Consider the following 25,806-nt stretch of genomic DNA (forward strand, 5'->3'; position numbering starts at 1 on the left):
CCAAAATGGGTTAATTAGATAAAGCCTCAGGGGTCTCTTATATAAACTTAAATTTAGCTAATGATACAGCTATTATGACTAAGAAGAAAGTTATTTCATCTTTAAATTTGAAATTTACTAAATGTTTATGATAATTGAGTGGTTTCCTTGTCATTATGAAGATAAGATAATTGAGTGGTTTCCTTGTCTGTCATTATGAAGATAGTGTACGATTATCCTTTAAGAGAATAATTTATTAAAATCAAAACATCACTTTTTTTCAGAGTCTATCACAATGGGAGGAAGATTAATTCTACCTCATGTACCTGCAATTCTCCAGTATCTCAGCAAAACCACAATAAGTGCAGAAAAGGTGAAAAAGAAAAAGAACAGAGCACAAGTCAGTAAGGAACTTGGCATTCTGTCAAAGTAAGTGATATATATACGGCCTTAAAAGGTAACATTACTCTCCGTGGTTTTAATTTCTGCTAAATTATGTCCAGTTTTTCAATTATTTAAATGTGATAATAAGCTGAAAAGGTTTTCAGTATTTTAAATGCTCTCCATTTTTAAGTTAATGTGGAACTCTTTTTCTTTTCTGGAATATTTATTAAAAAACTTTTATGTAAAGCATCTGCCTTTATTATAAGAAAACAGTCTTAAAAATTCTAAAGTAGACTAATAGATTTGCTTGTTTAGCCTTTGCATATTTTGTTCAACTAGAATTTTGAAAAAAAAAGAATTTTGAGTTACATGAGATCACATACTTTTTTTTTTTTAGTTTAATTGATAAAAATAGTTAACTTAAAAGAGCAGGCTGTGGTTGCTTTGTTTGTTTTCTAAGGGTCAAGAAGATCTTGCAAGGATTTTTAAAGATTCTTTTTGTCAGTAGACCTAATAATATGTAATTGTGATTTCTATAGCAAGGTTGGTAAACCAGAGCACAAAAAATGTTTCTATTTTAAACTCTAAATTATTCCAGGCCTTAGCTGTGAAAAGTTTATTTTTTCTGTTAACCTCAGCAACAGCAAAAAATGATATATTAGAGAATCGTTGAGGAACTTCTTTGAAATGTTTTATTTATACTGTTGTACTTCTAAGTTTTGCAGAATGGGAAACCACACAAAATACACTCATTGAATTTTATCACAGGCTGTGTGGTGGTGAAAAGGTGAAGAGAGATCAGGCACCAGAAAGACCCGGGTTTGAAAGCCCTGCTCTACCATTTCTTAGCAATGTGACACCAGTTTCTCTGAGTCTCCCATTTTCTTTGGGCAAAATGGAGCTAAAAATAATTCCTACATTGAAGGCTATTTTGGGAATTAAAGTGAAAACTGTACAGAAAGCCTTCTACAAGTCTTGGCACTTAGAATGTTATTTCTTTGTAAAATAAGAAATTACTGATGGTCAGATCATGATATCATGTACACAATCAGATGCTACAAGAGAAATAGAATAGTAGCAAGGTGCCTGAAGTTGGAGAGAAGTGAGCAGACACTGCTAAATAAGTCACCTGAACTTTTTATAGATGAACACATAAAAGCCACCTGTGTCTGTCACGTTTTTCTACAAAAAGTTGACCTTCTTAGAGAAGTACTCTCAAATTGTTGATCTTCCTTACATATCCATTTTTTTCCCCATCTCTAGGATCAGCAAGTTCATGAAAGACAAAGAACAAAGTTCTCTGCTCATTACACTTCTCCTCCCTTTCCTCCACCGTGGCAATATTGCTCAGGTACAGATTCATAGGATTTTATTTTGTCTCTGAAGCAACACTTTATTATTAGATTTATTTGTGAGCAGTAATTTCCTTGGTTAGATTCTGTGATGTATTTGTGAAGAGACTTTATATAGAAATACAAAAATAAAAATAGAGGAGAAAAACTGGAATGGAAGTAGGAATGAGGGTGCACAAGAAGGTGGAAAACGCCATCATCAGTCATAACAGAGAAAGTGTTATTAATCCCTTCATTTTCCTTTCTTTAGCTTCTAATCCATTTCAAGGCTTTTTTTTTTTCCCCCTGACTTTGACCAGTAATGAATCTGGAACCCAAAAAGTACATCGTATAATCTTTTTTTTTTTTTTAATTTTTTTTTTTTTTTAGTGTTTATTTCTGAGACAGAGACAGAGCATGAGTGGGGGAGGGGCAGAGAGAGAGGGAGAGAGAGAATCAGAAGCAGGCTCCAGGCTCCGAGCTGTCAACACAGAGCCCGACGTGGGGCTTGAACTCACAACCCGTGATATCATGACCTGAGCCGAAGTTGGTCACTCAACCAACTGAGCCACCCAGGCGCCCCAGTACATCGTATAATCTTAAATATAGATCACAGTTGCAGGACTGAATGAAAAGTCAGACTATAATAATATTAGGCATAGCTAAGAATTTTCTGATATGATTTTCAAACCTTAGTTCAATCCCAAGTTAAAGAGTCTTCCCATGCTCAAACTCAGGTATGAGGCCGAAGCCATTACACTGAACATCTCTTAGTGCATAGTAATTCAGTGTGGAAAACCACAGATCTGTAGACAACCAGAAATGTGTATTTTTTTTCAGCAAGCTCATTTTTCTTGGCTCTTTTTGGACTCAGTAGAGGAAATTCTGTCCCAAAGCCATATGTGTTTTCTATTAGAATTAAGGAAGAAACCGTTCATGGACGTTGTTGTGGATTTTATGTTAAGTTAAAATGCTAAGAACTTTTAAAAGACTGTGAAATAACTTTTCCAATTACTACTTTTGCTTCTTATTCATAATTGTATGTTTTCTGGACTGAAATATATTAAAGCCAAGTTGATCAGTTTTATAAATTACCGAAATGTGATTTCTTTTTCTTCTTAAGGATACAGAGGTTGATATTTTGGTGACAGTACAAAACCTTTTAAAACATTGTCTGGAGCCTACAAGCTTCCTCAAGCCTCTAGCAAAACTCTTCTCAGTTATTAAGAATAAATTGTCAAGACAGTTGCTTTGTACAGTTTTCCAGGTCTGTAATACTAATTTTTACCCCAAACCACCCACCCCTTTTTAAAAAGATAACTATGACATGTAACACATATTAACAGCTTTCTTGGTGCCAGTATGATGTTTCCTATAAATTTGAGTGGAAGGAGGGAGTTAAAGGGAGGAGGGCAGGAAAATTAAGATTTTATTCAGCAATAACATACTTTTTTCATTCCATTTAGACTCTTTCTGATTTTGAGAGTGGATTAAAATACATTACTGATGTTGTCAAGGTAAGAGAGAAAGTCTTCTCTTTTGCTTCAAAAGTATTATCATTTTTGTTTATTTAAGGTTTATGTACTTTCACCTACGTTTTCAACGTTTCAATGTTTTCATTTCTTGTAGCTTAACGCCTTTGATCAAAGACATCTTGATGATATCAACTTTGATGTTCGCTTCTCAGCATTCCAGACAATCGCCTCTTGTATTAAAGAGATGCAAACTGTGGATGTTAACTACTTAATTCTAGTCATGCATAATTGTTTCTATAATCTGGAGGTAGGTTTTTATAGCAAAAGTTTATGAATTGGTTTTCATTGTTTTGATAATACAACTGCATGACCAAATTCCTTAATTTGTGTTTTGAGCAGGACAAAGACTTTTGTGTAAAATTTCTTTTAGTTGCACAATATTTTGCAATATGGTGAAGACCATATTGTTATTCTCATGATTTAAAAGGTAAGTACTTTGAATAAAATAATATATGTGGAAACACTTTGAAAAATCCAAAAGCTGTGTATTCTAAAATTCCCTATTCTAAAATAGGGAAATTCATAAAGACAGAAAGTAAATTAGTGGCTAGGTTACAAAGGGCTTCTGAGGGAGGGAGGAATGGGAACGGAGAGGGAGGACTTCAGATTGGCACAGGGTTTATTTTGAGAGTAATAAAAATGTTCTGAAGTTAGATAGTGGTGATGGTTGAAACAACCTGGTGAATATATTTGCAAAAAGACTTAAAGTGTACAAAAGGGTAAATTTTAGAGATGCCTGGGTGGCTCAGTCATTTAAGCATCTGACTTCGGCTCGGGTCATGATCTCATGGTCTGTGAGTTCAAGCCCCACCGTCGGGCTCTGTGCTGATGGCTTGGAGCCTGGAGCCTGCTTCAGATTCTGTGTCTCCCTCTCTCTCTGCCCCTCCCCCACTCATATTCTGTCTCTCAAAAATAAACATTAAAATAATTTTTTTTTTAAGGGTGAACTTTAGGGGTACCTGGGTGGCTCAGTTGGTTGAGCATCTGACTTCAGCTTAGGTCATGATCTCTCAGTTTGTGAGTTTGAGCCCCGCATCGTGCTCTGTACTGACAGCTCAGAGCCTGGAACCTGCTTCGGACTCTGTGTGTGTCTCTCTCTGTCCCTCCTCTGCTCACACTCTCTCTCTCTCAAAATAAATAGACATTTTTTAAAAAAAGTGAATTTTATAGTATTTCAATTATATCTCAGTTTTTTGAAGTTTTGTAACTACTGTCATTATTTGACAGTCTGCCCCTCCTTTATTGATAGAGAACTATAAAGGGTTTGGACTATAATTAAGTGCCATGTTGCTGAATTGAATTAAAGCCCCAGAATGAGGAAAATGGAACCCTTGATTTATAGTTGACCACGTAATCAGTAATATCTTTGTGGCATTTTACAGTTATTCATCAGATATCAACAATTATGTAATATATGAAAAAGTAATCTGTTTGGAGATAATTCTTCATATATTATGTCAAGTTCCAACACAGAGGATTCCAAATCACTGCTTGGTTGGCTGAGTTGGAAATAGTTTCTCCACATTCACTGCCTACATTGCTCGAAGCAGGAACTGGAGCACAACTAACCAGGATTATACCAGCCAACTTTGTCATTCTCAGTGATCATGTGACACTGAATATTGAAAACTGCTTATTTTGCTTGTTTGGAGAATTAAAACAAATCAAAAACTCTATTTCATCATATTTTCCAAATGGGAGTGACACTTCTCAGTAAGCATGATTTTTTAAAGTTATATACTACAGGCATGCCTCATTTTATCATGCTTTGCAGATACTGTTTTTTACAAATTGAAGGTTTGTGGCAACTCTGCTTCAAACAAGTCTGTCAGCACAATTTTTCCAATAGCATTTGCTTACTTTGTGTCTTTGTGTCACATTTGCTAATTCTCACATTATTTCAAACTTTTTCATTATTATTATGTTTGTCATGGTGATCTGTGATCAGTGATTCTGACTCTCTGAAATACAGATCATGGTAAATATTTTTTAATGAAGGTATGTACCTTGTTTTTTTAGACATAATGCTAGTGCACACTTAATAGACCATAGCATAGTGTAAACATAACTTTTATATGCACTGGGAAACATTAATATTCATGTCACCTACTTCATTGTGATTTTCACTTTGCTGTGGTGGTCTGAAACCAGACTCACAGTATCTCTGAGGTATGCCTGCATGTTCCTCACAACACTACATTTGGTTCTTCCTTATGATTTTTACATAGACGAGTGGCAACATTTTCACTGAGGGGTAAACTCTTTCATTGGGAAATAATATTCCATATTACAGATATTACACAGAATAATTTGGGGTTTTTTCTTTTTTCCTGTTTCCAGTTAGGAGACATGTCTTTAAGTGATAATGCCAGCATATGCCTGATGAGTATCATCAAGAAGGTAGCTGCCTTGAACGTCACAGAGAAAGAATACAGGGAAATCATTCATCGTTCACTCCTGGAGAAATTGAGGAAAGGATTGAAGAGCCAGACAGAGGTATTGGGGTTTGCGATTGTATTTTTGTCTTTTACATACTACTGTCTGTGAGTTTTGGTATTGGTTTTGTTTTTCCCTACTTATACTGTTGTTGAAAAGCAGTCAGTCTTATAAGTACATTTAATTAAAATACTTGATTGCATAAATACCAAACTTTTAACAGGAGAATGAGAATAGAAAGGAGAGCAATCACTTCTGATTTCAGTTTGTGTTTATAGTGGGAATATTTTACTTTAAAAAAAAGAAAAAAAATTGTAATGGCTTTGTTGTGTGTTTCTTTGTATCCTCTAGAAAACAAATTCTTTAAAAAAATTTTTTTCCCCTCAATTTGGCATTTGCAGAATATTCAACAGGATTATACCACAGTGCTTTCCTGTTTAATTCAAACTTTTCCAAATCAACCAGAATTTAAAGAGTTGGTACAGCTTACTGATTGCCATGATCCAGAAATGGACTTCTTTGAGAATATGAAACACATTCAGGTAGAAGACAGTTCTGTTCAGTTCTTTTTTTCCCTGCCTATAAGTATTTCAAACTGTTCTGTCTCATTTAAAAAGATATATTTTAATTTTCCAAAAAGTTTTGAGCCTCTGATTTCTTGGTCTTCTTGATCATCAATGAAATTAGCACAGGAAATGATCATTTTCCTGGGGTCTGTTTTCTTTCATGGTATCATAAACCACAATTACAGTGTCACCTTTCTCTGCCATTTGCTAAGAAGTTTAACTGCTTTAGGATCCATTGTTAAACAAATGCTATGGATTATATCTCTGGAAGCAAATCAAGGCATAGGTGTTGCTCATGTAACACATGGACTGCCCTTCACTCCTTTAATCTCTTCATGCAAAAGGAACATGATACTGGGGCACCTGAGTGACTCAGTCAGTTGAGCATCCAACTTGTGGTTTTGGCTCAGGTCATGATCTCACAGTTTCGTGGGTTTGAGCCCCACGTCAGGCTCAGTGCTGGCAGCATGAAGCCTGCCTAGGATTCTCTCTCTCTCCCTCTCTCTCTGCCCTGCCCCCACTTGCACTGTCTCTGTCTCTCTCAAAATAAATAAATAAACTTCAAAAAGAAATGATACAGAAATAGAGCTGGTCATAGGTGAGTTCATTCAGTAACTAATTCTTATTTTATCTAACGCATAGATCCACAGAAGAGCAAGAGCCTTGAAGAAACTGGCAAAACAGCTAATGGAAGGCAAAGTTATGCTGTCTTCTAAATCTCTCCAGAATTACATCATGCCTTATGCCATGACTCCAATTTTTGATGAGAAAATGCTCAAGGTAGGACATTAGATTTAGAAAACATTAAACCTCAGGGCACCTGGGTGGCTCAGTCGGTTAGGTGTCATCCAACTTTGGTTCAGGTCATGGTCTCATGGTTTGTGACTTTGAGCCCCGCATTGGGCTCTGTGCTGACAGCTCAGAGCCTGGAGCCTGCTTCAGATTCTGTGTCTCCCTGTCCCTCTGCCCCTCTCCTGCTCACACTCTGTCTGTCTGTCTGTCTGTCTGTCTGTCTCTCTCTCTCTCTCTCTCTCTAAAAATAAACATTAAAAAAAAAGAAAAGAAACCATTAAACCTCTACCCATACCGTGACACAATTTTCCAAAATGCATATGGGGTTGGTGGCATCCATGTTGATGTTGTCACCATAATTAGAGGCTTAGAATAGTTCTGAAGCCCTTAGAATGGTACTTGGCACACAGTAAATGTTCTATAAATGGTAGGCATTATTTTTATTTTCGTTATTATTAGCTCGCAAAGGCCAGCCACAAAATATTTCCCCTCTTAGAAATGATCACATTACTAACATAGCATACTTTTATTTTTGTATCATAGGATTTAATTCTGATAAATACCATTAATAATCAGTATTTTCCCAAATGTCTTACAAGAAATGAAGTCACACAATAGCTACCTTTTCTTTAACACTATACCAGCTACAGGAGCTATTTTAAGTACTTTACATAGTCTTACTTCATCCTCACCACAGCTCAGCCCTATGGGGGGATTGTTGTCAGTATATTACAGGAAAGTAAACTGGGAATATGTGAGGTATTTATCTTTCTCAAAGACATACAGAATGAGAATCAGTATTTGAACTTAGGCCTGTCTTCACTGTTAGACTACACAGTGCCAAAAAAACAGTGCCTGGCACATTGTAAGACCCTGGTAAATGATATTTATTGATCAGATTAATGAAAGAGTGAAATTTAAGTCCAATTTGAGGCGATATCAGGAGCTGTTGGTCGAACTTATTCTGTGTTGATCACATGGTCTTGTGCAAGTTTAGGTTTCCCCTATTGTTTCAAAATTTTTTTAAAGAATTACCTACATAGGGGTGCCTGGGTGGCTCAGTTGGTTAAGCATCTGACTTCAGCTCAGGTCATGATCTCATGGTTTGTGGGTTTGAGCCCCACATCAGGCTCCATGCTGATGGCTCAGAGCCTGAAGCCTGCTTCAGATTCTGTGTCTCCCCCTCTCTCTCTGTCCCTCCCCCCGACCATTCAAAGATGAATAAACATTAAAAAAAAAGAAAACAAAAGAATTACGTACGTAAATAAAAGAATACTCCCCCTAAATTCTGGTTTGAAGAGCCAGTAAGCACAACCAATTTATAGTTTGATGGTAGTAAAATAGGAAAGAGGTGTAGATGAAAAAAATAAATTATATTTAGTTTTGGTTGATATTAACATATCTCTTTAAACGTTTATTTATGTTAAGGGAGAGACTGCTCATGAGTGGGGGAGGGGCAGAGAGAGAGGGAGAGACAGTTGCCACAGTGTTAGTGCAGAGCCGGATGGGGGGTTCAGTCCCATGAACCATGAGCTCACGACCTGAGCTGAAATCAAGAGTCAGATGCTTAACCAGCTGAGCCACCCAGGCACCGCAATATGGTATATCTTTTTAGTGTTCTATTTTTTTTTTAAACATATTTGTGATTTTGTATTTACAGTTGGTTTCTGGTAGATAACATATAACTGGTCTTGGCAGTTTTATCAAATCTGACAATCTCTGCCTTTTAATAGGTTTTAGACAGGGGCATCTAGATGGTGCAGTAAAGCATCCGACTCTTGATTTTTGTCTCCGGTTATGATCTCACAGTGGTGAGATCAAGCTCTGCATCAGGCTCCACACTGACGGTATGAAGCCTGCTTGGGGTTCTCTCTTCTTCCTCTGCCCCTCCCCTGTTCATGCTTTCTCTCAAAAAAGAAAAATCGTTTTTTAGACCATTTACATTTAATATGATTATTAATATGGTTGGATTTATATCTTTGATGTTGTTTATATTCCATTTGTCCCTCTCTTTTTTCCCTTGTATTGGATTAATTGGATTTTTTAAGCGATTTTATTTTATCTCTGTTGGCTTATTAGTTATCATTGAACTCTATTTATAGGTTTTACCTCTACATTAGTTCTGGTGTCCTTTTTTTTTTTTTTTTTCTTCAGTTTATGTATTTTGATAGAGAAATAGAGTGCATGTGTCCAAGAGCATGCACAGCCAGGGGAGAAGCAGAGAAAGAGGGATAGAGAGAATCCCAAGCAGGCTCTGTGCAGTCATCATGGAGCCTGACTCAGGCAGGGCTCAATCCCATGAACCATGAGATCATGACCTGAGCTGAAACCAAGAGTCAGACACTCAACTGACTGAGCCACCCAGGTGCCCCTACCTATACATTAGTTTTAAACATATATTGTTATTTTTGCCTTAAACAGTCAATTATCTTTTAAAGTGATCTTTCAAAATAAGGAAGGATCTTTTGTATTTCCTTACATATTTATAATTTCTGGTTACTTCCAATTACTTATAATTTTCCAGTTATTCCTTTGGGTAGATCCAGATATACTGCTATATCATTTTATTCCTGACAGGAAGACCTCCTTTAAATTTTTTATAATAAAGGTCTACTGGTGATGAATTCTTTCAGTTTTTATGTCTTTTCTCATCTTTGCTTTTGAAAGATGATGTTTCTGGAAGTTGTGGAATTCTAGATTGACAGGGTTTTTTTTTCTTTCTATTCTTTAAAGATAATTGCTCTATTGTCTTCTGATTTATATCCTTTCCAACAAGAAGTCATTCTTATCTTTCTTCCTCTGAGTGTAATATATCTATTTTTAGGGGCTGCCTTGAAAATTTTCTCTATATCACTGGTTTTAAGCTAGTTGATTATGCTGTGCCTTAGTGTAGTTTCCTTCATATTTCTTGTGCTTGGGGTTTGTTGAGCTTTTTGGATCTACTGATTTGTAGTGTTCTTCAGACTTGGAATTTTTTGCCATTATTTCTTCAAAGATACTTTTGGGTCTCCTTCTTGCCTTTGGAGACTCCAGTGTGTATTAGGCCACTCAGAATTGGCCCAAACTCCCTGAAGCTTTTTTTTTTTTTTTTTTTTTCATTAGTTTCTCCCCCTCCACCCAGGGTTTCATCTTGTTTCATTTTTGTTTCAAATTTGTATCGCTGTGTCTTCAAGTTCACTAATCTTTTCTTCAGAGTCTAATCTGATTTGAATCCTATCCAGTGTGTCTTTCCTTCCAGAACTGTCTTTTCTATTTCTGAATTTTTGGCTTGGGCCTTATAATTTTATATCTTACCTCTCCTTAACATGCTTCTGCTTTCCTTTCCCTTCTTGATCTTATGGAATGTAATTTCATCAATTGTCTTTCTTTGTCTACTTAAGTCTATTATCTGTGTCACTTTGGGGTCTGTTTCTACTAGTTGATTTTTCTTGTCATGAGAGGTATTTTCTGCAGCTTTCTTCTCTGTGTAGCTCTCTCCTCTCTATTCTTTGCCCTTTGGACTCTGGCTGCCACAGCCTTCTCTCTGCCTCCTTACCTCAGGGAGACCACTGGGCCCTTTTTGGGTTTCTCCTGTGCTATGACCTGACAGTTCTCTTCACACAGTGAAATTAGGATAATTATAAGACACATTTCATTTGTTGCCTTTCTCTCAGCTAGCACTGTACTGCACTGTTCAATGTCCAAAGTCTGAAAACTGCTATTTCATATATTTTTGTCTATTTTTCTAGTTTAAGGTATCAGGGTAAAACCAGTCCCTGTTCTTTATGGTGGCATGAAAGAAATGTCTCCAGGGCATCTGTACTGTTGAATGCTGAGCTGTACGTTAAAGTTAACTTTAGTGTTTAACTTTACACACTGAATTTACTTCATTCACTGTCTATAGGCTTTAACCCATCAGGGAGGTCTGAGTGGAAAAAAAGTACAAAGTATGAACTGATTAATATCCTTTAATTAAAGATGGTGTCATTTCTTTAATTGACAGTGTCTTCCTAGAGCTGTTAGGGGGAGTGGGATATAGTTTGGGCATTCTTTCCCTTCTATAATTGCTAATCACCTACTGTCTAAGCTTTTTATTTATTTATTTATTTATTAAAAAAAATTTTTTTTTAATGTTTATTTACTTTTGAGACAGAAAGAGACAGAGCATGAATGGGGGAGGGTCAGAGAGAGAGAGGGAGACACAGAATCTGAAACAGGCTCCAGGCTCTGAGCTGTCAGCACAGAACCCAACACGGGGCTCGAACTCATGAACCGTGAGATCATGACCTGAGCCGAAGTCAGATGCTTAACCGACTGAGCCACCCAGGCGCCCCTGTCTAAGCTTTTTAGTGTACGAAGTTAGCTCTTTATTTTATTAGCAAATACTTATTCTATGTTGATGCTCTTGATTTGTTTTACAGCATGAAAATATAACCATTGCTGCCACAGAAGTTATTGGAGCTATTTGCAAACACCTCTCTTGGTCAGCATATATATATTACTTGAAACATTTCATTCATGTCTTACAGACAGGACAGATCAATCAAAAGTTGGGTGTCAGGTATGTATGGTCAAGCTTATTTTTGCTTTGTTTTTAAAATGTAAATTTTGGATTATTTCCTGAAGTGGTCTCTCTAATCTTAGTTTGCTTTTACCTTGTATTAATGAGGTTATGCTAATATTTGTTGAATTCAAAAATACCTAAAACTGGTAAAAATAATTTTACTGTTGATAAGTCTTTAAATCCTTCACTTTAATCATCAAATGATGTTATGAATCAGACATTTGTGTGTACATTCTTTTTTCAACAGTTTGCTAGTAATAGTGTTAGAAGCATTCCACTTCGACCACAAAACTCTTGAAGAACAAATGAGAAAAATTCAGAATGAAGAAAGTAAGTTTTTAAAACTTTCTTAAACTAGATTTCCACTCTATTCTTGGATAATTGATGTTAATGAATTAAAGATGGCAAAATTCAACTTATCACCTTTTTCTACTTAGAGCAGTGACCAGTGAATGAGTCAAGAGGAAGTTAAAGCAAATGGTTTGAGTATTTGTATAAAATCTTTTTTTTAACAATAGAGAAGGCCAGTCTAAATTATATGGGTAAAAAAAAATCTGAGCTTCAATTATTTATATAGAAATCCAATTTTACCACCTGCATGTATGGAAAGAACAGTAAGCAATGAATGCAAAGATAGTATAAGAAAAGAATTAAAAATTAGAGCAACAATTAATAAGACAAAGTAGATACCATAAGAAAGGATCATCAAAGCTAAAAATAGGTATATGAAAAGATTATAAGTTGGCAAACCTCTGTCAAGATTGATCAGTAAAAATAGAAGGCATAGGCATAATAAACATTTAGAATTTTTAAAGGTCCCAATCAAATTAAAAAGGTAAAATAATATTATGATCTTTGAACTTAAAAATTTGAATACTTGAGTGAGATATACAAACTCTTAGAAAAATAAAATACAAAAGCTGGCTTTAAAAGAAATAGAAAATCTGGGTGTATCTCTAACTACTAAAAAATTGACTCTGTAGTTATAAACCTTCTCCTGATGAAAATACCAGGTTCACATTGCTTTATAGGCTAGTTATACAAATATTGAAGGAATGGGTAATTTCAACCTTACATCAGCTATTTCAGATGATTAATAAAAAGGAAGCTTCCACTAACTCATGAAGTTGGTATAATTAGTTAATGGAATTTAACATTAGCATGCAAAAAACATGTGGTCCTCTAAAGAGGCACAAGGGAAACATTTGGTTAGATTTAGTATTTAGTCATGATATCAAATAAGGAACAAATAGAAATTTCCTTAACCTGTTAGAGGATGAACACTTAAATAGGCCAATAGGCTGTTTTTGCTAAAAGACATTGAAATATTTTGGCACTTAGTTTGCACTACTTCAGCATTCCTTCCTACTCAAGAATTTCTAATTCTTTGATTCACAGTAAAATCATTACAGAGCCACACTAATAAATAGCAAAGACTGGCTTGAATTTGTAGGAACCTTTTGTGTTTTAAACCGTTAATTAAAACCGTTAATGCTTTAAACCATTGATCAAACTAAAGTCTCTCAACAGTTTATCTTCAGGCAGTTGAATCTGCATTTTGCAATTTTGCATCAATAAAAACATTAAAAATTAAAACAATCTGCTTAACTGTCTATTTTCTTAGATATGACTAGAGTTTAAAACATTTATTGAGTACTATGAGCTGGGCCTTTCGAGACATTATCTCCTTTGTTCTCATAAAAACCATACAAGAACCTTAGTTGTTAGTTACACCATTATTTTTTGATATGAGAAGTTACAGTTCAGAAATGTAAAGTAACTTTCCCAAAGCTACACAGCCAGGAAATAAAATAAAGACTAATGGCTACCATTTTTTTGAAAGTCTGTGACGTATCAGAAATGTATATTTGGGTGATTATAGACTTTATCTCATTGAATCGTGACAACAACCTTGCAAGTGGTGCCATCTCCATCTTACTGATAAAGAATACAAAGCCCACTAGGCTTAGGTTAACTCACTTTGGTCATATGGCTTGTTAGCAGATCCATGCCTGGACTTGCCCCAGTACAACACTGCCTAATTTTCTTTAATGAACTGAGCCCTATAGTAAGGGACATTTCTGCATGAGAACTGTTGGCTGCATTATAGTTTTCATGCTCATGAGTATAGGTTTTTGTTTTTGGAAACCTCCAACCACAATACTTTGGAAGCTTTCTTTTGGTTAAGACCCTCCTCCCCACCTAGTCTCCAAGTGTATTCCCAACATAGCCTGCACTTGCTCTCCCACACTCATAACTGTCCGTTTACTTGTCTCTGTTCCCCATTAGACTCCAAACTGTAAGACAGCAAAAAATCATAACCCTCTCACATAGTGCTGTTTCCTTTAGTACTTTATCTTACCTATCTGTAGTTGAAGACTAGATCGTTTTTATTGGATGTTGGTGGGAAAGACTTGTAACACAACTGTGTTGTTTCCTTATTTGATTTAAGGTGACTTTTGTTGTTTACTAAACATAGACACAGTAGAAGTGATTGAGTTGCCAGAGCATGAAACCATGGAATTAGAGCATATGGATGAGGAAGAGAAGGAAAACAAATGTAAGAATTTGTCAGACAACAACAAAGAACCGGGAAACCCCGATCCAGCTGAATGTCAAGGGGCATCAGCTAAAGAACCTGAGTGTGTCACTGGGTCCATCTCTTTCCTTCCTCGGAATAAGGAAGAATTGGAGAGAACAATTAAAAATATCCAAGGAACCATAACTGGGGATATCCTACCCAGGCTACATAAATGCCTGGCCTCTACGGTAATCATTCTGGTTGGGGCCCAACAGAATGGGGCCCATTCTGTCTGTGTGAACACAAGTGTTTGTGGCACTCTGTCAGCCTGAGGCTCCTGACTATTATTGATTGACTTCAGCTTTTGGGTTTTCTTTCATCTCAACATTTCAGAATTCACCTCCCTTGTTTTGTCTCATCATCTTTAGGTTCATCTTCTGCATCAAAGCAGCAATTTTTCTTCATTATGATTTTCATCTGGTAGATATCTCCAAAGCAGATAATTAGATAATTCTCATTTCAAAAAAAAAAAGAGTTTTAAAAAATTAGAATATGTTTCCCTTTTCTACTTCTTGGCCACTTCTCTGCTGTTCGGAATTCATCTTCTTCCTGGGTAATAGGAATAACATTTAGCAGTGAATTCTCATGAAGTCAGAGCCTTTCTTTCTCAGGGTAAAACAGGGGTTGGCAAACTGTAGTCCATGGGCTGGATCTATCCTGCAGCCTGTTGTAAGTAAAGTTTTTTTGGAACACGGTTACATTTATCAATTTGCATATTGTCTAATTCTGCTTTTGTGTTACCACAGCAGAGTTGAGTAGCTTCAACAGAGATCTTAAGCCAAAAATACTATCTGGCCCTCTACAGAAGTTTGCCAGCCCCTGGTGTAAAATATTGACTTGGTCATTTTGTATATTTGTAAATATAACTTCTTACTTGAGGCACTATATTTCTTATGTACAAACACTGTCACTCAAACTCTTGAAAATCCCGATTGATACAAATTTTTTATGATTTTTAGATATTTCACAGCAATCTTAATCCACATCAGTGAAAACTTGACTATTTTTTTCTGATCGTTCCTTTGGGAAAAAACATTCTCTCTTTTTATTTTTTTAATATAATTTATTGTCAACTTAACATACAGTGTATATAGTATGCTCTTGGCTTTGGGAGTAGATTCCTGTGATTCATCACTTACATAAACACCCAGTGCTCATCCCAACAGGTGTCCTCCTTAATGTCCATCACCCATTTTCCCCTCTCCCCTGCCGCCCCATCAATCATCAGTTTGTTCTATTTAAGAGTCTCTTATGTTTGCCTCCTCTCTGCTTGAAACTATTTTTTCCCCTTCCCTTCCCCCATGGTCATCTGTTAATTTTCTCAAATTCCACATATGAGTGAAAACATACGAAATCTGTCCTTCTCTGACTGACTTACTTCACTTTGCATAATACCCTCCAGTTCCATCCACATTGTTGCAAATGGCAAGATTTCATTCTTTCTCATTGCCAAGTAGTATTCCATTGTATATATAAACCACGTCTTCTTTATCCATTCGTCAGTTGATGGATATTTGGGCTCTTCTTTGGAAAAAACATTATTATTCCTATTATTTTTATAATTCTTTGAGAGTTATTCTCAAATTGCATAATTTAGTTTGTTTTTTTAAGACCGTAAACTTAGAAGTGTCATATCAAAGAGCTTATCGTTCAAATGCAAGATTTCGGTGTTGGTAGGTCCCCGATCCATTTATTTTTGTTTTAGTTTAATCTAAATTTTTCTTACAGACTAAAAGGGAAGAAGAACACAAGCTCATAAAATCCAAGGTTGTGAATGATGAGGAAGTAGTTCGAGTTCCTTTAGCTTTTGCCATGGTTAAACTAATGCAGTCCCTTCCACAAGAAGTTATGGAAGCTAACCTGCCAAGGTATATTGTATGACAAATTAGAAATGTTCAGTGAAACTCAAAACTTGGTTCTTTCTTCCTGACTCTTGAGTCTCTTTTTGTGAGGAAGAGACGTATTGTCACAATTTGCTGTGATTTAGAATTCTAATTGGGGGGCACCTGGGTGGCTCAGTTGGTTAAGCTCAGGTCATGATATCACAGTTCATGGGTTTGGGCCCTACGTCCAGCTCTTTGCTGACAGCTGGGAGCCTGGAGCCTGCTTTGGATTCTGTGTCTCCTCTCTCTCTGCCCCTCCCCTGCTCACACTCTATGTCTCTGTCTCTCAAAAATAAATTGGCCTTAAAAATAATTTTTTTTTTTAGAATCCTAATTGGGAAATTTGGGTAATGAATAAGAGACCAGAGGATGTCTGTATTTTTATTTGCTTCTGGTTTTTGATTAGTCCTTTTCAATTTTTCATTTTCTAGTATTTTGCTGAAAGTGTGTGCCCTCCTCAAGAACAGAGCACAGGAAATCAGAGACATTGCACGCAGCACTCTAGCAAAAATAATAGAAGATCTGGGTGTGCACTACCTACAATATATTTTAAAAGAATTACAAAGTACCCTTGTCCGTGGATATCAGGTAAATTGCATTATGCGCCTTATATTCATTCAAGTTGGATTGAAGTTCAAATATTTGCAATTTGAACACTACAAGTGATGTTGCCTTCTGTCTGTATTCAGTAAAGTTGATCCACTGAGGTAGTAATCAAGAATATTCATAAGTTTCGGGGCTCAGTCAGTTAAGCATCCCACTTGATTTTGTCTCAGGTCATGATCTCAGGGTTCCTGAGTTCAAGCCCCACACCAGACCCTGCACTGACATCACGGATCCTGCTTGGGATTCATTCATTCTCTCTCTCTCTCTCTCTCTCTCTCTCTCTCTCTCTCCCTCCCTCCCTCCCTCCCTCCCTCCCTCCCTCCCTGAAAAATAAACTTTTAAAAAAAGAATATTTACAAGTTTCTAATCAGCATTTTAAAAATCTGTTTAAAAAAAACAAACAAAAACTCCCGTGTCTGATTTTTATAAAGATACTTATAGGCCAGGGTTATATAACCTATTTTTCTCAAATAATTTGATACCAAGTTTTGTATTTTGAGAGTTCTTAAAAATATTCTTATTGAATGCATATTGAATTTATTACCACAAATGTGAATAATAAAGAGCATAGGCATTTGTTTAAGGATTGAAACATACAAGTAATAAAAATAATAGGATCTCCAGGTGGAATAGAAAGCTCTTTGAGTGGTGACGTGGCTGGCTGGCTCCTTACTACTCCAAGTGTTCAGCAACACCTGGGAGCTTGTTAGACACGCACAATTTAGGGCCCTACACCTGACCTGTACTGCCTGCATTTCAGTAAGATCCCTGAGTGATTTGAAGTTCAAGAAACACTGTTGCTTGTTCTTTTCAAGTACTCAGTCAAGACTCTGGGTAGTTAGCTTTACCTTCTGTGTCTAAATTTGCTCAAAGGTAAACTTCCTATTCTGTGGGTTCTAAATCTAACACAGTAAAAATATCAGTATTTATTTTAATGGTCTCTCTTGGTATAGTTTTTTATTTTAATTTTTTTTAATGTTTCCTTTTTGAGAGACAGAACGCAAGCAGGGGAGGGGCAGAGAGAGAGGGAGACACGGAATCTGAAGCAAGTTCCAGGCTCTAAGCTGACAGCAAAGAGCCTGACACAAGGGGACGAACCCACCAACCCTGAGATCATGGCCTGAGACGAAGTCGGACGCTTAACCGACTGAGCCACCCAGATGCCCCTCCTGGTGTAGTTTTTTAATGGTTGCTCTAGGAATTACCATATATATCCTTATTTTTAACAATCTACTTGGAAACAATATTTTACATCTTCCAAGTGGAATGTGGAAACCTTACCACCATATATGGATCCCTTCACCCTTCTTTTGTTTTATAGTTGTTTGTATGTTACATCTCTATATATTGAAAACTTTATTGGGCAATGTTAGAGTTTTTGCTTGTAATTGTCAAACATATCTTAACTCAAGAGGAGAAGAATTAGTCTATTAGTTTGCCCAGATATTTATCATTTCTACTTCTCTTCTTTCATTTCTGAATTTCCAAGTTTCTTTCTGGCATCATTTCCCTTCAGTCTAAAGAATTTCCATCAGCAGTCTTGTAGAGCACATGTGGCGGCAGCAAATGCTGTTAGTTTTCTGTCATCTCTGAATATCTTTTCACCTTATTCCTGAAGGATACTGTCATTGGATATCTGATTCTACATTGACAGTACTTTTCTTTCAGCTTCTTAAAAATGTTATCACTTCCTTCTGGTCTTTTGGATGAAAAATCCAGTTATTCAAAACAGTTTTCTCCTCTAAGTCATGCATCGTTTTCTCTGGCTGCTTTAAGAACTTTTTCTTGGCCTTTATTTTTTAGTAGTTTGACTGTAATGTGTCTAAGTTGGGTTTTTAACCCAACTGATCACCAGTAGATACATATGAAATTATGCCTTTAAAGTTCATTCTGGGGGGCGCCTGGGTGGCTCAGTTGGTTGACTGTCCGACTTCAGCTCCGGTCATGATCTCGAGGTTCATGAGTTCGAGCCCCACATCGGGCTCAGTGCTGACAGCTCAGAGCCTAGAGCCTGCCTCAGATTATGTGTCTCCCTCTCTCTCTGCCCCTCCCTGCTCATGCTCTCTCTCTCTTAAAAATAAACACTTAAAAAAAATAAGATAAACACTTAAAAATTTTTTTAATTTTTTATTTTTTTAATTTTTTTTTTTTAACATTTATTCATTTTTGAGAGAGAGACAGAACGCAGGCAAGGGAGGGGCAGAGAGAGAGGGAGTCACAGAATTCGAAGCAGGGTCCAGGCTCTGAGGTGTCAGCACAGAGCCCGACACGGGGCTCGAACTCAGGAACTGCAAGATCATGGCCTGAGCTGAAGTCGGATGCTCAACCAACTGGGGCGCCAGGCTAGCTCAGTCGTTAGAGTGTGTGACTTTTGATCTTGGAGTTGTGAATTTGAGCCCCACATTCACTGTAGAGATTACTTAAAAAAAATAAAATCCAATCTGTGTATTGACAACCAATTATGTTTCCTTAGCCTATGATCATTATCTGGTGTTCCCTGTGATAATTTGTAACACTAGAAGCAGTATAAAGAATGCAGAAAGCTTGAGAGGCAACATAGTGTAGTGATGCAGAGCTGGGGCTGTGGCACCAGCTCTGTGGTTTCAAATCCTGACTCTACCACTGCCTACCCAATGCAACTTGGGGCAAGTTACTTGATCTCTCTGTGCCTCAGCTTTCTCACCTGAAAAGTGCTGACGATGGATACAGTGAGCAAGGATTAAATGATTTAATACATGTGAGGTATTAATACAATAATTTTACTAGCCCATAGTAAGCTCTTAGGAATGTTATTAGCTATGGTTACTGTGAAGAGCAAAAACTTGTCTATTTCCTTCATAACAGCTTTGATTGCACCCAACATTGGCAAGCTCTTTAATTCACAGGTTGGTTTTTAAAGTTCAAGACTCTTGTGCCTTTTCTTTATAAATCAATGGCCTGGAGGTGCCTAGGTGGCTCAGTCGATTAAGCGGCCAACTTCATTCAGCTCACGTTATGATTTCATGAGTTTGAGCCCTGCATTGAGCTCTGTACTGACAGTGTGGAGTCTGTTTGGGGTTTTCTCTTTCTCGCTCTCTCTCTGGCCCCCCCCCCAGCTTGTTCCCTCCCTCCCTTCCCCCCCCCAAAATAAATAAATAAACATAAAATAAAAATAAAATAAAATAAAATAAAATAAAATAAAATAAAATAAAATAAATCAGTGGCCTGGTTTAGTCACAGTAGTACACACCAAGCTTGGTGATATGTTTCTGAGCATCTTTTGTACAAAGTGATCATTTGGTTAAAGTCTTTTATTTATTTATTTATTTATTTATTTATTTATTTATTTATTTATTTATTTATTTATTTATTTTTTCAGTGTATGAAGTTTATTGTCAAATTGGTTTCCATACAACACCCAGTGCTCATCCCAAAAGGTGTCCTCCTCAATACCCATCACCCACCCTCCCCGCCCTCCCACCCCCCATCAACCCTCAGTTTGTTCTCAGTTTTTAAGAGTCTCTTATGCTTTGGCTCTCTCCCACTCTAACCTCTTTTTTTTTTTTTTCTTCCCCTCCCCCATGGGTTTCTGTTAAGTTTCTCAGGATCCACATAAGAGTGAAAACATATGGTATCTGTCTTTCTCTGTATGATTTATTTCACTTAGCATCACACTCTCCAGTTCCATCCAGGTTGCTACAAAGGGCCATATTTCATTCTTTCTCATTGCCACGTAGTACTCCATTGTGTATGTAAACCACAATTTCTTTATCCATTCATCAGTTGATGGACATTTAGGCTCTTTCCATAATTTGGCTATTGTTGAGAGTGCTGCTATAAACATTGGGGTACAAGTGCCCCTATGCATCAGTACTCCTGTAGCCCTTGGGTAAATTCCTAGCAGTGCTATTGCTGGGTCATAGAGTAGGTCTATTTTTAATTTTTTGAGGAACCTCCACACTGTTTTCCAGAGTGGCTGCACCAATTTGCATTCCCACCAACAGTGCAAGAGGGTTCCCGTTTCTTCACATCCTCTCCAGCATCTATAATCTCCTGATTTGTTCATTTTGGCCACTCTGACTGGCATGAGGTGATATCTGAGTGTGGTTTTGATTTGTATTTCCCTGATGAGGAGCAACGTTGAGCATCTTTTCATGTGCCTGTTGGCCATCTGGATGTCTTCTTTAGAGAAGTGTCTATTCATGTTTTCTGCCCATTTCTTCACTGGGTTATTTGTTTTTCGGGTGTGGAGTGTGGTGAGCTCTTTATAGATTTTGGATACTAGCCCTTTGTCCAATATGTGATTTGCAAATATCTTTTCCCGTTTTGTTGGTTGTTTCCTTTGCTGTGCAGAAGCTTTTTATCTTCATAAGGTCCTAGTAGTTCATTTTTGCTTTTAATTCCCTTGCCTTTGGGGATGTGTCAAGTAAGAAATTGCTACGGCTGAGGTCAGAGAGGTCTTTTCCTGCTTTCTCCTTCTAGGGTTTTGATGGTTTCCTGTCTCACATTCAGGTCCTTTATCCATTTTGAGTTTGTTTTTGTGAATGGTGTGAGAAAGTGGTCTAGTTTCAATCTTCTGCATGTTGCTGTCCAGTTCTCCTAGCACCATTTGTTAAAGAGACTCTTTTTTCCAGTAGATGTTCTTTTCTGCTTTGTCAAAGATTAGTTGGCCATACGTTTGTGGGTCTAGTTCTGGGGTTTCTATTCTATTCCATTGGTCTATGTGTCTGTTTTTGTGCCAGGTTAAAGTCTTTTAGATGGTGATAGAAGTATGTGTCATTTGTCAAAACTTCTCCCTACAGTAATTATGGAAACTCTGAGCGCTCTCTGCAGTACTTCTTAGATCTTATTTTTTTTCTACTATGGTATTCTTAACCATTCATATTCTTACTGCGCATTTCATTTTAGGTCCATGTGCTGACTTACACTGTTTATATGTTGCTGCAAGGCCTCACCAACAAGCTACAAGTTGGGGATTTGGACTCCTGTTTAGATATAATGATTGAGGTAAGATTTAGAAAAAAGGAGTGTCATTTTCTCAACTGGGCAATGGACACAGAAAATCGGCTCACAAAATACGAAATATTTATAACCTGTAAAAATGAAAATGATGTACTATCTCATCTCTTAGATTAGCAGAAGTTTAAAAAGCTGACTCAGGTGAAGTGAGGTGGACTCTCTACCATTGCTAGTAGGTCATGAGTTTTGGTATAACCTTTCTGGGAAGAAAGTTGATGTTGTGTATCAGGAGCTTTAAAATAAGCAAAAATATCGACCACTTTTAAGAATCTGAGATGTATTTAGTCTGGGGTTTATATAAAAATATGTGCACCAGAGCTTTATGTACAGTAGTGAAAAATTTAATAACCATCAACTTTTAAAATTGATCATGTGATAATTTGGGGGGTGAGATTAGGAAGAGACTAAATTTGCCATACTGCCTTTGTTCATTCATAAAAAAATGTACGTATTTAAACATTTTGAATTAAACACATCAGTTTTGATAAGTTACAAATATCATCAGTTTTTTAAAGGGAAATGAGGCTACTCTTCGGTAATATCCAAGAGGAAGTACCTGTCTCTTATATTATACAATCATATATGTAAATCTATATAGCACTCTTTTATTTCCCCTTAGTAAAAACCTTCAGGTGTTGCGGTATTTGCTTGTCTTTCAGTAATTGGTCCCTGAACTGCCTTGAAAAAGTGAAATCTAATAGAAATTCCTGCCATCTAATTTCAGTCCTGTCCAACTTGTTTTCCTCCGATCTGGATATATCAGAGACTGCTTATGTTGACATATCTTGCTGATTACACATAATTGCCATTTGGCTTTTTTCTTTCAAAGATTTTTAACCATGAGTTGTTTGGTGCCATTGCTGAAGAGAAGGAAGTGAAGCAGATCCTCTCCAAAGTCATGGAGGCACGAAGAAGCAAGAGTTACGATTCTTATGAAATCCTGGGCAAGTTTGTAGGGAAAGATCAGGTTACAAAACTTATCCTTCCATTAAAAGAGGTAAGGACTTGAATGCAGTACAGGAGATCCCCACATTACAGCATCATGAGTTCTTAAAACGACCCATGCAGTAATGCTGCACTTGACCACCAGGATTTCATTTGGTATGAAGGGCATGGATACCACATGGCCACTAGCTGGCAGCCCTAGGTGGCATTCTAAACTAAGAACCAGATTCCTGGATGTAAACCATGGGATGCAGAAACAAAAAATTGAAATTCAAGTGAGTTTTATAGTTGGCTCAAGTCAGCAGCTAAGAACATAGCTTTTGAAGACAGATTGCTGCTCCCAGATTGCCAAGAGGGAGAAAAGTGACATCTGTTGAACATATATTATGTTCTCAGCATCGTGTTTCATGATCTCTTCTAATCTGCACAACCACTCTGAGATCAATGGTACTTTCATCTTACAGATAAGAAAATGTAGGCTCAACAAAAGGTAGAAGGGTCATGATTAAGGAGGAAAGTAAAACGTTACTTGTAGATCTTTCTGATCCAAAGCTTCCATTCTTTGCACTGTTTTCATTCTGCTCCTGTCGGGCAGGGACTGTAGTTTACTTACCTTCATTATGTTCTCTGTGCCTAATGTAGGAGTGAACACTCAACAAATGTTATTAACTCATTTTATTATAATTTTATGCACAAAAACTAGAGCAAAACACTATTTAATGGCATGAATTAACCTTAATTCCAAATGTTTTGGTGTCAGAATAACTCCATAATTTTTTCTACAATGCATTAATCTTACCTAAACCTGAGAATGTTAGGTATGTTTTGAGGATGAAAAAGAATTAACACAGCACATGTATTTTCCATGTATATTATCAAGTCCCTCCAAGATAGTTAAAGTTATTAATACCGTGTCCTGTGCAAAGGAATATTTATAAAGTGCTGAGGGTTTTGTTGATGTTGATGGTCCTAGATTCCCATTAAGTTCCTATGATTCGGCCTAATGACTAATATCAAACCCTGAGGCTTGGCCATCACAGCACTGTTAGCATGGTTTCAGATGAGTACTGACTGCATTTTGGTAATGTTGTATATGTGCATGTGCTTGCCTATGATGCACTTACAGGGTTGATGTCTTCCATGTATCACATCATGTCTCCAGTCCTGTGCCCTGAGGTCTCACCAACAGAGATCACAGAGAAATCCAGAGACATACATGATGCTGATAGTGGTTGTCTCTGGGATTGACAGTATGTGTAAATGTTACTTTGTATGCTCTGTTTGAAATTTTATTAAGGATGTTTCTTTTTAATTAGAAAAAAAAACCTATATTAAAAAGGAAATGTATTTTTTAAAAACTACCATCACAACAAACAAAAAGGCAGTTCTGTGTTATCTCAACATGACATTTATGTTTGCCTTTAGATCTTACAAAATACCACGAGTTTAAAACTGGCCCGGAAAGTTCATGAAACCTTGCGCCGAATCATAGCAGGATTAATTGTAAATCAAGAAATGACGGCAGAATCCATACTATTGCTCAGTTATGGGTTGGTCAGTGAAAATCTTCCCCTGTTAACAGAGAAAGAAAAGTAAGTTTGAAAGAAAAAAAAAAAAAAAAAACTATCCTTGGGTGCTTGCTTCTGATAAACCATTCAGTTTTCATTTACTCTTAAGTGAGTTAATTTAATAATTTACCTTAGTTAAAACACACACACACACACACACACACACACACACACACACACACAGAGTAAAACCTTGGATTGCGAGTAACTTGTTCTGCAAGACAAGCAAACATTTCTAATAAATTTTAACTTGATAAAAGAGTGACGTCTTGCAATATAAGTAGTACCTGATGCCATATATCACATGATCACAACTGAGCCAACGGTTCTTGAAATTTACTTTGATATACAAGTGCTTCGGGTTACAAGCATGTTTTCCGGAATGAATTATGCTTACAAACCAAGGTTTTACTGCATATGCATGTTTACATATATTACACAATTACATAATTTATAATACATGTACAATTATTTATGTGTACATATAATTATATACATAATTAATACATATACAATTACATACTTGTATAATATATGCTATATATATTTGAGTTATGAGATGGTTCTCCTTTGTGGTGTTTGGGCTAAAGCCCTTCCAGGTGATAAATCTCAGCATGAGATGATTTTCTGATAAATGAGTAAGTTAGCTGTGACAGCAGCCAGTTATGTTATTTATTGAATCAAAGTTAGGATAGATTTTAAATACATAGCTTTTCTTCTGATTAAATAGATATCTAGACCTGAAAAGGTTTTAAAATACCTCCTTTGGATTTTGCTTTTGGGTTCTAAAAGAAACTCCTTGGCATTTGTTTTCAAACATCAAGGGAGTGTCCTTTTACTGTTCATCTTAACTTAAACGTGTGTTCATCAATCTGATTTCTGTTTCTGGGGTTGTTCTACAGCTTTGATCAACAACCTAATAATCTTTTTCTCATGGTTGAAGGAGAAAAAAAGCCCACAGTGAATAGCATACTACTTAGTGCTGGACTCCAGTCACCAGACAGGGTCACGTGACTTAGAGTGCAGCATACAGTGTTCTTGCCCCTGTTTTTCCTTTGTGATTGACAGAAACCCAGCAGCCCCTGCACTGGATCCACGTCTGCCGCCCCAGAGCTGTCTTCTGCTCCCCCCAACTCCAGTTCGAGGTGGGCAGAAAGCTGTTGTGAGCAGGAAAACCAACATGCACATATTTATTGAGTCTGGACTCCGGGTAAGAATTAACCCTTAAAGTGTGATTTGCTGCCCACAGTGAGTGTGCCTTTCAGTCCTCTTCTCATTCCCACTGTAAATGCCTTATCAGAAATAAATTACAGGCTATTTTTTTGTTTGTTTGTTTATTTAGTTTGAGAGGGAGAGACAGCGTGAGCAGGGGAGGAGCGGAGAGAGAGGGAGAGAGAGAATCCCAAGCAGGCTCCACACTGTCAGCGTAGAACCTGATGTGGGGCTCAATCCCATGAACCATGAGTACATGACCTGAGCCGAGATCGAGAGTTGGACACGTAATCAGTTGAGCTGCCCAGGTGCCCCTGGGCCATTTTTTTAAAGGTGCATTGGTCCATTTACCATTTCTCTCTTCTAGTACTTACTTTGATGATATAATGGTCTCAGGGTTAATGATTCTGACCTAACATTTATTATGGGTTCACTTTGATTTGCCCA

The 25,806-nt window shown here is 36.9% G+C and overlaps 1 protein-coding gene across 2 annotated transcripts in view; it reads left to right on the top strand.

Moving 5' to 3' along the window:
• Nucleotides 1-25,806, top strand: part of UTP20 (UTP20 small subunit processome component) — a 108,718-nt gene that overhangs the window by 67,933 nt on the left and 14,979 nt on the right. Inside the window, exons 31-47 of one of the 2 annotated variants that reach the window (XM_006933978.4) lie at nt 264-408; nt 1,627-1,714; nt 2,818-2,961; nt 3,161-3,211; nt 3,324-3,476; nt 5,570-5,725; nt 6,067-6,207; nt 6,874-7,011; nt 11,424-11,563; nt 11,814-11,896; nt 14,019-14,335; nt 15,876-16,015; nt 16,462-16,618; nt 21,524-21,622; nt 22,464-22,631; nt 24,005-24,171; nt 25,216-25,357. In XM_006933978.4, coding sequence (XP_006934040.1) covers nt 264-408; nt 1,627-1,714; nt 2,818-2,961; nt 3,161-3,211; nt 3,324-3,476; nt 5,570-5,725; nt 6,067-6,207; nt 6,874-7,011; nt 11,424-11,563; nt 11,814-11,896; nt 14,019-14,335; nt 15,876-16,015; nt 16,462-16,618; nt 21,524-21,622; nt 22,464-22,631; nt 24,005-24,171; nt 25,216-25,357 — 2,429 coding nt within the window. The remainder of the gene's footprint in view (nt 1-263; nt 409-1,626; nt 1,715-2,817; nt 2,962-3,160; nt 3,212-3,323; nt 3,477-5,569; nt 5,726-6,066; nt 6,208-6,873; nt 7,012-11,423; nt 11,564-11,813; nt 11,897-14,018; nt 14,336-15,875; nt 16,016-16,461; nt 16,619-21,523; nt 21,623-22,463; nt 22,632-24,004; nt 24,172-25,215; nt 25,358-25,806) is intronic. The other variant, XM_019835403.2, reaches the window with a different exon arrangement.

The sequence above is a fragment of the Felis catus genome, chromosome B4 (genome assembly GCF_018350175.1).
Source record: "Felis catus isolate Fca126 chromosome B4, F.catus_Fca126_mat1.0, whole genome shotgun sequence".
Lineage (NCBI taxonomy): Eukaryota > Metazoa > Chordata > Mammalia > Carnivora > Felidae > Felis > Felis catus.